The sequence below is a fragment of the Alternaria novae-zelandiae genome (assembly GCF_023758075.1).
Source record: "Alternaria novae-zelandiae strain BMP 2774 chromosome Unknown scaffold_2, whole genome shotgun sequence".
Taxonomy (NCBI): Eukaryota; Fungi; Ascomycota; class Dothideomycetes; order Pleosporales; family Pleosporaceae; genus Alternaria; species Alternaria novae-zelandiae.
The window spans coordinates 1,392,300-1,407,323 of NW_026056962.1; the positions used below are offsets into that span (position 1 = coordinate 1,392,300).

At 51.3% G+C, this 15,024-nt stretch overlaps 4 protein-coding genes across 4 annotated transcripts; 1 reads left to right on the forward strand and 3 right to left on the reverse strand.

Annotated features, from left to right (window-relative positions):
• Positions 1–360: 360 nt before the first annotated feature.
• Positions 361–1,366, reverse strand: J4E88_001479 (uncharacterized protein; the record flags this gene model as incomplete). The annotated part of the gene is given in 3 exon segments (XM_049395148.1): positions 361–396; positions 458–1,345; positions 1,358–1,366. 3 exon segments carry the CDS (start codon positions 1,364–1,366, stop codon positions 361–363), a joined length of 933 nt encoding a protein of 310 aa, XP_049259012.1.
• Positions 1,367–2,553: 1,187 nt separating this feature from the next.
• On the reverse strand, positions 2,554–3,360 carry J4E88_001480 (uncharacterized protein; the record flags this gene model as incomplete). The annotated part of the gene is made up of 3 exons (XM_049395149.1): positions 2,554–2,827; positions 2,885–3,102; positions 3,154–3,360. 3 exons carry the CDS (start codon positions 3,358–3,360, stop codon positions 2,554–2,556), a joined length of 699 nt encoding a protein of 232 aa, XP_049259013.1.
• A 1,667-nt stretch (positions 3,361–5,027) lies between these two features.
• On the reverse strand, positions 5,028–7,118 carry J4E88_001481 (uncharacterized protein; the record flags this gene model as incomplete). Its single annotated transcript, XM_049395150.1, has 2 exons — positions 5,028–6,888; positions 6,940–7,118. 2 exons carry the CDS (start codon positions 7,116–7,118, stop codon positions 5,028–5,030), a joined length of 2,040 nt encoding a protein of 679 aa, XP_049259014.1.
• Positions 7,119–10,755: 3,637 nt separating this feature from the next.
• Positions 10,756–12,084, forward strand: J4E88_001482 (uncharacterized protein; the record flags this gene model as incomplete). Its single annotated transcript, XM_049395151.1, has 2 exons — positions 10,756–10,835; positions 10,884–12,084. The coding sequence occupies 2 exons, from the start codon at positions 10,756–10,758 to the stop codon at positions 12,082–12,084; spliced, it is 1,281 nt and encodes a 426-aa protein (XP_049259015.1).
• Between the last annotated feature and the right edge of the window lie 2,940 nt (positions 12,085–15,024).

Sequence of the window (15,024 nt, forward strand, 5' to 3'; positions counted from 1 at the left end):
GAGACACCCGTCCAGCTACAAATAGTCGTTGCGCAATATGATCGCACTTAACCATCATAGAAGCGTCGATCCACTCCGTCTTGTGGTCACAGTCCACCCAACGCCAACGACCATGCAATAGCTCGAGACAGCCGGGATCTTGCTCTTTAAAATCCGAACGGCTTATATTCAGTTCTTGCATCCACAAAAGCTTAGTATTGATGGTACTCCCCTGAAGCTGGCTTGCGGAGAGATGGTGATTGTCGACAAGAGTTTGCAGAAGCGGGAACATATAAGCGTGCGGAAAGGACGTTATACCGGTATTGAGTACTTGAAGTACATGGTATACGTTAGGAATAGCTCCGAACTCGAGCAAGATCTTTACGACTTCTTGATGATTGCGTTGGATTGCAATGTCTAAAGGGTCAAATCGAGGCAGCCAGACATTGGTGCCCATAGGAGCTTCTGCGACACTCACGATACCCTGTTCCAGGAGAAAGCGTATGATTTCGATATTGCCATTGCGGAGAATCTCGTGATATGCGGCGATGACTTCCGGGTCCCTTTTGAGCACGTGGTTCGGGCGCTGGTCTTCCTTGAGGAAGTGCTTGATGCACTTCAAGTTATAGCTCTCCATAGCAAGACGGAGGAAATCAGGTCGATCTCGTTGCGCGAGACGAACGAAGCGTGTTCGTAAGAATTCGATCAACTTGTTTGCTGCTCGCAGGTGACACCCTCTCATGGCTGCCTTGATGGCTTCTATGATGAAATAGAATTTGTTTTCACACTTGCACTCCGTTGTAGTCTTGGAGGAACCATGGACATGGGCGTAATGTTTGCAGCTTTCGTTGTTCGTCTCCAACCCCACTTTCACTTTGGCAAGCAGATACTCGATCATTACACTCTTGCCTGTACTAGCTGCGGCCACAACTACGCTAGGGAGGTCATGAACGTGATAGTCGAAGCGGTGCTCGAGGAAGTCCGTGGTGTGGTTCAAGAAGTGTGCGACAGCTTTGAAGTTACCGACTGCTGCTGCGCCAGCTAGAGCTTCCCAAAGAGAAATTTCTGGATCGACAATCCGGGGAGAAGCCGCTACTAGATCTTTTTTAAGCCAGATAGCAAGACCTTCTCTTAGTCGGTCACGCGGGGTAGTGGCTACGACGGCTCGGACGAGATCCAAAATGTACTGTTCCCGAAGCTCAATGTCGTTGTCGTCAGGTAGGTTGAAGCGCATAAGGATACCAACGAGCTTGTTGATGAATGCTGGGTAAAGGTGCAAGTAGCCATCTTGACTCCGAATGCGGTTCAATAGGTAGGTCTCCGCATGATCGACCACGAACTGAAACGGAGACTTCGCTTGATGAAGCTGTAGGCCGACCAATTTCATGTAAGCTAGATACTTATTGATTGGAGTCTTGGCGAGCAATTGGTGGTTTAAGACTGCGGCAAAAGACCCTAGTATCATTAGTGGTGATAGGCGAACTGGCACCTTGGAGACTTACTGCAGACGAGACGCGTACGAAAAACTTCATCTAGAAGAATAGCTTCAGAGTAATGCTCTAAAACACTGGTGAGTATTTCAGAGGGTAGCCCGAGAAGAAGCATGGCTGAGAGCGTTTGTGATCTTGCGTCTTTGCAACAGCGAATGGAGATACGTGGATCTAGGCCGTCTTATGTAAACCGGAGTTCATCGATAGAAGAAAGAATCGAGGATCTGACGACCGCTGAATTCGAAAGATTGCAATAGTAAAAGATTAGGCCAACAGAGGGGATTAAAGGCCAGGATTTAGTAACGCGGTGGAAAGTTAGAGTCCGACACTAGTGGCAGTGGGTACCTAGGCAGCCTAAAATCGTAGGACATCGAGTGAATGCCTGCCTCTGTCAAATGACCAGGTAGTGTGATCTTACAGTCGCAGTAAAGGATAGTCTTCGGCAAATACGATCACTTCCCAGGTCCTCGTCAACGCAGCAACATCTTTGCTTCGATTACTGAGATACCTCTCGAGGGAGATACCAGCAGCGTCGAAACACGTATCCACTATTCATCGAGAGTTTCCAGCTCAGACCGTAGTGTGTGGCCGTGCGAATGCTACAAGGTTTGCAGTAATAGCACCTGGGCAGTCTTCAATCGGTAGTGGCTCGCTACTGTACCGTAGCTGCAAGGGCCTGAAATGTGTTGCTCCGCCTTCTCGCTGACCACAACTATCTCAACGCAACAGCGATATACATATGCTCGTGACCGAAAGGTATGTCATTGGGGGAGTGTGCTAATGCTGGAGGGTCAGGGCAAGCACAAGCTTCCTTATCGATAAGCACTTAGTAGGATTACCAATCACGAGCCAGTATCGCAAGATTAGGTGGGTCCCATTCTTGGCGATCTTCCGCTCCGCAGTTGCCGCTGCCTCCTTCGCTCAGCTTACCACTTGCACCTATCTAGGGTGTCGTCTCACGGATGCGTAACAACACTTGAAAATATCATGAAGTGCTTCACATATCAACTATTAACCGAAAACTTCGTTAAAGACCGATAGGAACGCGCCGACCCAACACCTCCAGTTTCGCCTCACGATTGACTCAGTTCGCATCAATCTTGCCGATCAAGAACCTTGGCGCAGGTCCAGCGGCCTCATCCGAGTAAGAGAAGTGAGCGGCAGTGATAGTAAGCGTACCAACGCATACAAGATCACCGGTAGCACAGTATACCTCCAGGTCTTCGCTAGGGTAGTCCGAGATGCCACCACGGTTCTGGAGATTTCGCGTGTAGCCGAAGAGCACCACACCCTTGACCTGATCGCGAATAGTAGTAGAGAGCTTGGGAATGGCACCTGCGATCACGGCCGTACCCTGACTGTTGAGATGTTAGATGTGTCCTCAAGTTGGGAAGGCGTAATGAACAAGTACGTACCTGTAGCCGCCAGCAACGATGGGGGTGTCAGGACACTTCTGATTTGCTTGTTCAAACAGGCTCACAGCTTCATTAATCGCAGCCTGAGAAGTGCCGCCGGGCAGTGCGTTCGAGCCTAGATCAGCCGAGTATGGACCGCCAACACCTTGGACCCACACACTACTGGCACCGTAGTTGCGCTCAAGAGCACTGGCTACTGCAGGGCCGGTAGAAGCGCCCTGTCAACGTGTTAGTCTTACGCACACAGTTACATGTGGTATGTGACATACCATATTACCACTCTCAGTGGAAGCCCTGGCAAAAATGAAGATTGCCTCTGGGCATGCCCCAGCTCGGCCATCCTCGAGTTCATTCCGAGTGGTTGTGCCGAAACCGAACTGACGCGCCTGTATCTCGTTCTCTGAGAATTGAGCTGCCGAGGAAATGGGCGAAGCCGCCGCTAAGGCAGTCATCATTGATAGCGTGAAGTACTTCATGTTGAGGTCCTGTCGAAACTGGGTCACTTGTAAAAAGAGGAAGGAGTCAATTGGTTGTGGTGCTGAGATGCGAGCGTGCTGTTCAGAAGAGCGGACATCTTCCACATATTTATCTTCTTCCTGAAGATGGGCGCGGATACTCGGCCATGGATCAGCCTTCTCTAAGCCATGGCATCCTCGGAAGCAACAACGCAGCATTGATGGTCATTGGATCAGTGAGTTCGCGCTCTAGCATTCCCATATTTCTACATGCATCCCCCACGTATGACCTTTCCGAAGGGCACGCATTTGGCAGTGGCTGCAGAGTGTTAGGCTATATTTGCGGGTCCATCTACGAGTCAGTGCCTTACAGCCGCAGGTACAGTTTCTCTTTTCACAATAAGGAACGCTCCGCGGCCATATCATCTGTATGACGTGCGGATACCATGAGCGACCTCAGGACTAAGAGTGTAGAAAGCGAAGGGATCAAAGGCTCCACGGGCAGTCACCCTAAAGCTGTGGAGTGGGTGCAAAGACCAGCACGAGGAACAGTCGTCTAGCGGATCAGGGTAGGTGCCCAAGGAAGTCAGCCCGGGCTGGACGGCTCGGGTATGTGGAAGGCTGGTCGAAATCACGATCCCATCGTCAGAGGAGCTGTGGTTCTTTCCGTTCAGAAGATCTAGAAAGGATTCGGGCCTCGGCTCGAGAGGACAAGAATGTTGGAAGCCTGTCATGGATGGCAAGCCACTGTACTAGCGCCCGCACGAACACAGCGGTCTCCACTGGCCACCCATGTCCCGTGCAGATCATCATTGGCTCTTGGATCTCTCCAATCGCTACTGATAACCCCTCACGACATGATGTACATATCGAGATGGCGTGCTTGGCAGTCAATGAGGTTGCCGGTCCAAGCTGCGCGTTTCCTGTAGCTTCGGGTCTTTAACCTGTGACGGTCTTGTACTTCAGTCGGCGCGGGAGGAACCGGCGAACTCCTTTACACGCTGCTGTTTTTGCGCACATCAACAACTATGCGATTGATTCAGTAGTAAAGCATACTTATTTCTTGACAGGCAGCAATAAATAATCTCGATGCTGTCAATGCAAGAACTCTTATTCAACGTACGGGCGACTTATCGCTTGGTGACTAGTCCGGATTGGAAAACGCGTGGATGTGGATGCTGATAAGCAATGGCAAGAATGCCAAGAGTGTACTATATTGTGGCGCGATATGGCGGGTGGTAGGACGGGTGGTGGTAGATGAGTAACAGTCAGACATCGTAAGATATCTCGCAGCCACAAACGTCCAAGAAAGTGGCATCTTCACGTTGGAGGCGACGATAAGGACATCAACCGGCAAATTAACCAAATAAAAAGCAAGCACCACATCCGTCGGCCTGTTTAGCCGTAGACGTGAATTGAGTAACGAGCGTGGCACGGTTGCTGATGACATCCAAACGAGGGACGGTTTCTACGATAGCAGGTGGCTTTGAAGTATCGTTACCCAGGACGAATCAATGTGGGGGCTGTCCATGTCCGCGGACTCTGCAGCTGGGTCGTACACCCGAGAGCAAGAAGAACGAGACAGATATCTGAACGCGGGCTGACATTAGGCAAGTATTATGAATTGACATTAAGGATAGCTGTGATGGATGAAAGTCTCTGCCACTAAGTATACGCAGACCTCAACATCAATACCTCAACTTCCTTGTTGATCTAGTCTTCTTGATCCACTTGGCATCTCTCTTACTCAGTTCCACTGCACTCCTCTTCCTCTTCGCATCACCGCCACCAATGTTAGCAGCAGTGATATTTCCACACTCGGGTGTTGTCAAGCTTTGGCCAAACTGATCCGCGGCCCAGATGAGAACACCGTTCGACCACCCGAAACCTTCCACGACCTCATACTCTCCGCCTCCACCGGCAGCGTTGGTGCTCTCGTCGGCATACTTCTCGAAGATCGTTCCATTGCCTTGAGAGTCGGGAAGTTGCGGTACTTCGTCAGTCGCGCCACCAGTGACACGCCATGTGCAGTACAACGAGTCAAGATAGCGTTGTGCGAGGCGGAGTGATAGGTCTTGCGTCCAAATGTAGTCTTCTGTTGATTGCTCATCATCTTCTTCGCTGACCTCGAGAGGGGTGTTGAGCAAGCCTTGCATAAGGATGTATTGGAGCGGTGGCCAAACGTTTGGTTCATCCCACTGTTGACCAGTCTGAAGGTTCGTCGCCGCAATCGCGCCGTCTCGAGACTCGAGAAGCTCTTCAACGCGTCCGTATACGCGTCTCATTGCCTTGGGGTCATTCTTGATGCTTTCAGGAGCAGCGCCGGTCCAGAAAGGATAGAACTGGGAGATCTGGAACCAGATTTGTTTTCCGGCCGGCGCACCTTGAGTTGACAGGGGCGTGCTCGTATTATCGGCCAGGGTATATACGTTCTGACTGCTAGATGTCAAATTATAGTCGAAGTAGCTGTAGTGCTCAGGTGACCAAAGGAACGTAGTCATCGCCTCGCTACGGTCTGCGGCCCGACCGGCCCACTCGCGCGCAGCAGTGTAGTTGCCTTGATGGCGATGGAACTCAGCAATGGTGATCTCATTGTAGTAAAGAATCGAGTTGAGCTCCACTGGAATAATCTCAATAGTGTTGAGCGAGCGAAGAGGGAAGAACGTATCCGTGACGGCGTCAGATGGGTTGGCTATCCAGCGTGCCGAATAATCCCATCCACTCTCTGCGCCCGAGGCCAGGTTAGAGTATAGTGTCGCCATTTCAGTCTCATTGAGCGACTTTGTTACGTTGAACTCTTCGCCCTCTTCGTTGAAATAGGTCGCATTGTTCGCAGTCACGTAATCCTCGTAGTAAGACTCAGGTCGTGGCTGGGTGTTCGACACGGCATAGTGGTTCAGAGAGTAGTTCATACCAGCGCGCTCGAGCGTTACAGTACGGTTGTTCACCCAGAAGTCATACTCTTTCTCCAGAATAGGTAGCGCTCGTTCAAGAAGAGTATAGTTCTGGGTGTATTCGACGTATACCCGAACCATCTGGGTAAGTAGTGGTGGCTGTGATCGATTCTCGTAGTATCGCCGGGCGCCATTGGGTACGAAACCAATGTCTTCGACAAGATCCAGGAAGTTTTCGATGATGTTCTCCGCAATCTGAGTAAAGGATCCCTGAGTACGGAGTAGACCTTCGATAATCCAGAATGAGTCCCAGTAGTATGGTTCTCTAAACCGACCACCAGCTACTACAAAGGTACGGTTGACAGGAAGGAAAGAGTTGACGCATTCGGAGCAGTTTCCAGCCCCAACATAACGGCGCGTCAAGTCCGGCCATATGTCGATGACCTGACGTGTGAAGTCTCGAACGACAGAGCTGTTTACATTCTCGAGGAAGTCCGGCTGAGTTTCCAGCTCATCGGTGGGTACTTCTTCGAGCTCTGAGCCGGCTTCGCCAAAGTATTCGGAGAGAAAATCGTTCAGCGCGGTGTTGTTCTGGATTGGCCTTGAGAGATTGGCGAATGCTGCCAGGACTTCGTCGAGTGGGCGCGTTGTTGGCCTGCCATCAATGAGCCGTGATCCAATTCGACTTCTTATCTACAGTACTTACAAGTCGACGAACGTCTTCGAATCCGCAAACGGCCTTGCGAGTTCAATCTCGCGAAGTAGGTCGCCGTAGCAGTAGATAGGAGAGTCGCAGGGTGCGATTACGCTGCCATTGATGAACAGCGCGTTCGCCAATGGCGCGCTTGTAATGAGGGCAGCAGCCAACGAGCGCATTGACACCATGGTTGAGGATCAGCTCTTGTCAGCAAAGAAAGTGATGAAGCTGAACCGATGCATGGGTAAACGGTACTGCCTACTTAAGTACTCGGCCCTACGAGCCTAGTACGCAAGGAAACCTGCCATTCACCGAGTAGCTCGGGTACTTTGACCGGTTCGCACACGTACGTGGCTGGCCAGAGCACGACGAACGCGCATCGTCATCCTTGGCAATGTTCCCAAAAGTACCCAAGTCGTTCTTCGGCATCAGCAAACGGCGTATCAGAAGCGTGCAGCTGGTGATAAATTGTGGGGAAGTCAAGCATTCCCCGCGAGTGCGGCTGTCGAAAATGTCTTAGCGTGATGTCATCGCCGTCAGCCCCGGTCCGAACCACGGAACACAACACATGGACGGCATGGCAGATTCTGCTCACCGCGATTCTGACATTACCTCAAAGCTGTCACTCGTGTCTGATCCGATGAGATAACGAGAGAAAGATGCAGTCAAGCATGACTATATACGGTCAGGACGATGAAGGCACAACAGGTACTATTCTCTGGGTCAAAGCGCGTAGCTCCTGCCCGCAACCATGTACGTCGATTCTTCGTCACATGTCGCGTCAATGTTTATCCTGTGATACCCGATCAACTACTACAATCAGAGTTATCCACATGGGCGCGACTCGTACTCCGGCACCGGTGTTCGGTTTATCGGAATAGCAGAGAAAGCAGCTATGGGCGCGTACAGCAGCGGCACTACCGTTACCCCATTAATTTATACACACCGCCGTATAGCGAAGAAAGATCAAACCGAACGTTTAGCTACTGAACATCTGCCACTTTTTTCATAGACTATCGTAAGCTATCATTCATTACCTATTATCTATTCTCAAAGAAGACTCTTAATCCACCGCACGACAAAGGGAGATGACTTGATGACTTGCAACACCGCACCTTAAACGCTTGTCCGCACTAGAGTCTTTTGTTCAGAAACCCCGTGAGCGACTTCGACCAAAGCTCCTCCTCCAGCTTCCAGTACGTATGTGGAGCTGGCTGTTCCTGTCGTAGCGCACACCTGTACATTAACTACATTTAGCCCTTGTCTGGCTTTTCCAATTTCAAGATCGCACAACAATAAGCCCGAAAGGACTTTGCAATGTCCAGCGACCTGCTCCTTCTCACTAATAGTCAAAATGCCTGCTTCATTCTGGAGCACGATCTTCCACTCGCCATCGTATAACGCTGGCCAATCCACGGGCATCATATCTACGTGTCGGTCCTCGGCCGAACGAACAAAGTAAAGTGCCTCATATGTATCGAGCCGAAGTTTATCCAGAAACCCAAGTTTGTGAAGAATTCGGAGGTAATCAAGAAAATCGCATATACAGCTCACGGCTGACAGATGATGCGAAGCATGTTCGAAAGCCCAAGTAGTTTTCGGGATACGCTTTATGGCACGTAGTAAGGGCAGCAAGTTCCATTCCTGTATATCCCAGTCTTCTTCTTTCAGATGCACCGTAACGTGAGCTAGTGGTGGGAAGAAAGTGTTGTTTGGTGCGAATGTATCGAGAAAGCGAAGGACATTGGGAAAGTCGATGAAGGCATCCCAAGCCTTATAGAACAGCGGCCGAAACTCCGTACGCAACTGCTGGCATGTTGAGATCAGACCAATGGAAGATTCGCGGGCTGTGTCACCCTGCTCGTCAGGCGGAAGACTTGGTACGTGCACCATATGTGTACGGAACATGTTTTCGAATATGTCATGCTTATCTTCGATGGCGAAATCATACACTTTGTTCCGTACTTCTCCTGGTAGACGAAGAAAAGGAAACGGACCCGAGTCGGCTGTGGACATGTCTGGCTGATCGATGAGGTAGGGTGAGTGATGGAAGTCGGACATCGTGAATTCGCGCTCTATGGGTTGAGGGAGCCAGTTGATTATAAGCGATCGAAAATACTCGAGGTCGCTCAGAAGGGCAGCCACAACTTCAGTGAACGTACGTGCGCCTTCATGGCGTCTGGTACCTTCTCTTGGGAATCTTCGCACTGTATGCCAGTGAAATTTCCTTCGGTCTCAGGTCATGCGATTGAATGAACCTCCGGCTGTGGCGAATAAACTGAAGAGGCTGCACTCAGCGTGTGCCTCGTGATGAATTGGCCATAGTGTTGCGAAAACCGTAGTTGCCCAGCGGCAAGTGAAGGATAGTACTGCCGTTTTGTCGCTGAGAGAGCAAACAACGCTGTTCCCGTAACACCAATGTCGCATCTCTTTTGCATTCCTCAGCTCTTGAATAAAGGTGACGCGAACGTCTTGATCAAATGCTCATCCCAACATTCTCGCCAGGCCGCCCAAGCTCACATTTAGACTAAAGCTCAACTTCACGCCCTTGGCTTGGGCAGTAAACTCCTGACTGTGGTGACTCCATTCTCTCCGGATTTGCGCACGTTGCTGTAGGGCGCCGAGTTTCCTTGGTAAGGTCGTCGCTCTCTTTTCGCTCTCTACGCGTGCGAGAATTCTTCGTTGCATGTTCATTGTGTCTTGCAAAATTGGTCCCATCATGGCTTGGACGCCCACAACCTGATGTGGTGGTATATTTTCGGAAACAAGTCTGCCGCTCCGAGTCTGGGCGAGGAAGCTTTGATACCGGTAGGAATGTAAGACGAAGTTCTGAATGTCTGTTATGGCGTTCTTCTGGAGGAATGTAACAGCAGACTTGTAGTGTCGCAGATCCCAAACAGTCGCGTTCTTCTCGGTTACCAGTAGAAAGTTATCTCCGGAGCCTAGTGCTACGAGGCGGGGTCTATCAGTCCAACTCCCATCCTGGATGTTGTTCTGCAGGGCAACGAGTAGAGGTCCTGGAAGGTTTTTCCAAAGATACGAAGTATTGTCGTGGACGAAGAAAGATGAGTTGTACGGCCCTAGCGTACACCGGATATTGGAGATGTTGCGGTTTCGAGTGTGCACAAACTCAACTAACTCGGCCGGGAGTCCTGAGCTTTCAACGCGATCTGTTCCATCGGTATCACGCCAGGTAAGGAGAAACGCATCCTCAAAACCTAGGGTCACATGATGGATCTTCTTCAATTGCGAAGAAGTGAGAAATCTTGCCAACTTTCTTGGGAGACGTGCGCTACACCATTGTCAGCGTGATTTGATCAGATTATTCCGTGCAAGCATACATTTCTCGTCTTGACGGACATTGGAAGAAGTGGCTGCCGCGTTGGCCAAACGAGAACGTGGAATCGCACATGTGCCGCCGAAATCTCGGACTCGCTAAAAGGGAAACGCTCGGTCTAGATCGGTGGAAGCGGTGTGGGATGCAGAAACCAGAGTGTCGCTATAAAGCCGCAATGTTGTGAAGAAGCAGACAACGCACGACTGATAGTGTTGACACTCGCCTTGCCAAGGCTCGATCGCTTCAAGGGTGCAAACCGGATAGCAACCATCTGAAACCGTTGTCTGGCAGTGCGCGCGAAAGTTTGGGAAGACGTCACAGTGGCGGACAGTTATCCCGGGGCTGTAAATTACGCGTTCGCGTGTATATTATAAGTCGACTCAAAAGTTCGAGCGCGTCGCTGACATCAGTTGAGCGCGAGTCTCCAGCCCCCCGATACGTGACGTCATAGGTGGCTTTCACCCCAGCCCAATCACGCGCAGCTAGGCATGAGCGGTACCAACACCTCGTTCTTCTCGTTCGGGCTTGACGACAGCTTCATATCCAAGAGCTTTGCGGGTCTCAACTAGTATGCTACCCATTATCTTCCCTACGCGCAATTACTGACAAAACAAAGCCGCAATCTCCCTGCCAGCCTCCAAGATCTCCTTCTCGGCAGGACAGTATCCGATGTTCATTGGGCAGCTCTAGGGCCAGCGCCCGACTCCTGGATTCTCAGCTCGAAAGACTCATCAGGAAAGGACAGTCTACGTTGGGGCCCTGCTATACCCACGCGACTGCAGAGTATCTTGACCAAAACATGGCATTCTCCCCACCTGCGTGCCTTCCTAGGACCGGACGACTCCTTCATCATATGGCATCCTGAGCTCATCCGTTGGGCAAATTTACCGACACCCCTGGAGGATGCATTACAGTCTTGGTTGACACCTTCAGGATGGCGATGCGGGCCACCGCGCATTGTGACCTGGGGCCCTGAAGGCGCGTTCTTCGCCATGAGCGAGTACGGCGACGTTGTGTATCGTCTAGGAGATGCGAACGCTTGGGAAATTTATAAAGAGACGGTAGAGGAATGGAAAGCGGAGAAGGGCTTCGTTTGGACCGATCTCGCTTTCATCACTCTGGACCCTACAAGCGTCGATCAATTCATCGCGATCCGAAACGACGGGACGTGGGCTGGCTCTATCGACGATATCAACGAAGAAGCATTGGAGACCTTTGCACTCAATTTCTTTGCTCGGGCAAAGAAGAAGACGAAACCCAGCACATCCCAGTCTGGCGGGCAAATGCCGAATGGTACAACCAACTCCACGGAAGCAAAACCGGACGCCGCGACGCAAGTACTCTACGAAAAATGGTCTACAGAGGCGGCAGTAATGTTCGCGGCCGCCTCAGCAGCAGCCGGAGGCGCCAAGCCGAAAGCCCCACGGAAACTACAAGTCCGCTCCCAGTCAAGCAGTTCAGACGTTGCTCGACCACCGCTACAGCGCATGCCATCCGCATCACCCAAGCTGCTTTCGATGTTTCCCTATCTGCCCAGTACAGTCACAACTTGCAATCTTACGGCGTGTACGATACTCAAGTCTGAGCCAGAGAGTATACACGCCTGCCAGCACGACGTGGAAAAGCTACTTCGAGCAAGCGGCCTGTATAGCTACGAATGGTTGAGGCAAGAGCGGTTACGATGGCATCCAGACCGATTTGCGCGCCTATGCGAGGAAGAATGGAGGGAGACGGGGAAGAAGCTTGCAGGCGAAATGTTCAAACTCATGAGCGTGTTGATAGAAGATCTGAAATCGCGTACAGGCGAAGGCGGTTGAAGTAGACGGTATGAAATCTAAATTCTAGGATAGATCGACTGATTGCCATCAAGCTTGTCTAGCGACCAGCCTCAAACTGCCATTATCTTTGCCCAAACTCACACTACTACTTGCAGCCACCTCTTCCAGTCGCTGTCTCCCCATTGGCTGAGCTTGTTCCGTAACCACCTCGTCCATCTCGCAAAACAACATTGCCAGTATCGAACTCTTCCACAGCCTTCCACTCTCCACGCCCCTACTCTCGATATGCACTAGTAGCAGGAAGATGGCCGACAAAGCGATCATCACAGCCGGAAACGCAATCCAAGCCCAGTTGATCTCAATACAGGTTGTCGTGTACCACATTGTCCCTTCAGCGGGTTTGCTATGTTCTTCCATACCGTGGGTACGAAGAACGGTGTTCATCGCATTAGTCAAGTTTGTCATGATGCTGCTGACATGCTCTAGCGGCGCATCAGGCAACTGTCCGCTGTTCCACAAGACACGCATATAGGCGTTGCCATAGCGAGCAGACATAATATCCATGAGAAATTGCTGGCCATAGACAGCTTGGAGATGAGTTTGTATACCCGTCATGGACCCAGTGAATAGAGACCAGACGCAGTCTTCGGGGTACCACACAAGCTCTGCACCCGGGCCTTCTGAGTCCAGGCTAGTTGTGTTGATGGGAGCAGCGTCGATGTTGCCTCTGGCGACAGCTAGGTAGCCAGGTGTTTCTGAAGTCTTCACGTCACACGTGGTTTCTGTGCCGTTGCGAATGGTTTGCTTGGTAGCTAGACGGAAGGAAGTGGTGCCACCAAAGGCTAAGTCCTCGCCGATTCTTACGCTTTCCACCATCTCTTCTTTGAGGACGCCGTTGTGGTAGGTTGCCTTGATCGTGTTGACGGTAGGGTATATGCCGCATGTCATTGCCTGGTATTCAACGGAGTCGTAAGGGACGTATATCATGCCGATCGTAGCTATGGTACCGTTGTACTTTGGGTCCGAGACGTCGGTCACGAGCTTTCCCGGCCAGCCTGCGAGTGGGAACCTTACGATGGGATCAAAAACGGTGTCGGAAATGCTCAGAGAGAGTCCAATGTTCCTCGCCTTGGTACCATTCTTCAGGGTGAGTCCGAAGTCGTATCCGAGCGGAATCGTCGTGTTGGTGCTGTTAGAGTTGGTAATCGTCTCGGGAGGAGTCTCGGATCCGGTTGTCTCTCCATTTAAGTAGGCGGATGGGAGATAGTCATCGAGCTCACTGTCATAGTCGAGCGGCGTCTCTACCACTTGGGAAGTGGCATTCTGACACCAGTAGCCCACACCCAGAGTTGAAAAGGCCGCTCCATTCGCATCCGGGAACGTGCAATTGCCGGTCTTGCATCCGTAAGAAAGAAGTGTAGTTGTGTCCTCGAGCGGTTGCAAGATTCCGACATCCATAGCCACCGTCAAAGGAAGGTACTCGTCTGCTGTTGTTGGAGATTTCCTTTCCCCACTTTTGTTGAAAGCATTAGATCTGAGTATTCCGACTGCGGCACTTTCATCAGGACGGAGACAGTCATTGAAGACAATGAGTTGCTGAGCGGCGAACCCTGTGAACGCGGACATCACGGTGATGAAGGCACCCATCGCTGCTATGAAGTATGGCTTCTTGACACGAAGACCGAAGATGAACAGGACAGAGCCCCATGCACCACGACTTGCGGAATCGAACCTTGCCATGTCTTCCAGCTTGCGTGATTTGCGGAACCATTGCCATTTCGATTGACTGATTCCTGTGTCTGTTAGCGGCCGTTCCAAAATGTTCTGCGAACATATAGGAGCATCAAGACGTACCTTCCGCAAGTACCATGGAAACTCCAGCTCTGATCATCATCGAGAAAAGAGAAACAATGGAGTTTATGCTAACGATCTGCGGCCAATCCGGTAGAGGACGATTTTGGTGCGCCATGAGAGTAACGATGAGTCCGATCAGTGATAGCAAGGCAAATATGCAACTGCATGTCTCTGCTGTCCAACCCTTCCTCCATATTCGCAGTATAGCATTAGTGAACGCCGTCCAGCCTCGAGCGATACCCCGCGGAATCACCATTAGAGCACCCAGGAAACCCGCGAAGCATCCTCGCGAACCTGCAGTGCTTCTTTTCTCTGACTGACTCTGGTCAGAATCCTCGACTGTGTTGGTCGCCGGCCCTTTGCGCTGTTGAAGTAGCGGGCTCGATGGTAGTGGCCCTGCGGGATCCATGCTGAAAGGAAAAGCGATGATGAGCACCGTCTACGTTTGCAGTGTCCCCATGCTATATGCTTTCTTCGCATCAAAGTACCAAGCGGCATGGCAGGGCGTAAATAAGGCGTCCTGCGTTGCAACGGCCCTGCAGCGCGTACTAGCGAGCTGCACCCATAATGACCAGGGTCAAATTGTCCGGCGACGCCATTAGATAGGACTACTGCGACGAGCAGCGACCAGTGTTCTGAAGATAATTCTTGTAGTCCCAGGGACTGTTACGACCAGCGCAGCTCAGTACCGTGTCTTCTGATACCTATGTGTTACGCTCCTTCATGTTCGTGTGTATTGTAGAAACGCCAGCAGATCCCTGGCCCCGACAGGGTACGTCCTAAATCCAAGCGCTTCGCCCCATCTCCAACTCTTCACCCCACCTGTCATTGGGTATAGGGACTAGCTCGGCGGCACTGTGTGACCAAGATGCAGGAAGCATTGCGGGCGGGGGCGGCACGAAGTTGACTATTGTACGAGGGAAGCCACAGAGACCCTGGCGTTAACGTGGTTTCGCCCCAGGTACCCACAAGATTCAGGCACCACTCTACCAAGGAAGGAACGATCGCTGCACATAGGTAAGAGCTATCGCTAAAATATATCTCAACTGTCCAAGACGGGGCCCCTTCGTGTTAGGACTTCTCTAGTAGCTGTCGGAAGCTGAGCAAGTCAAATCGTTGCACGCG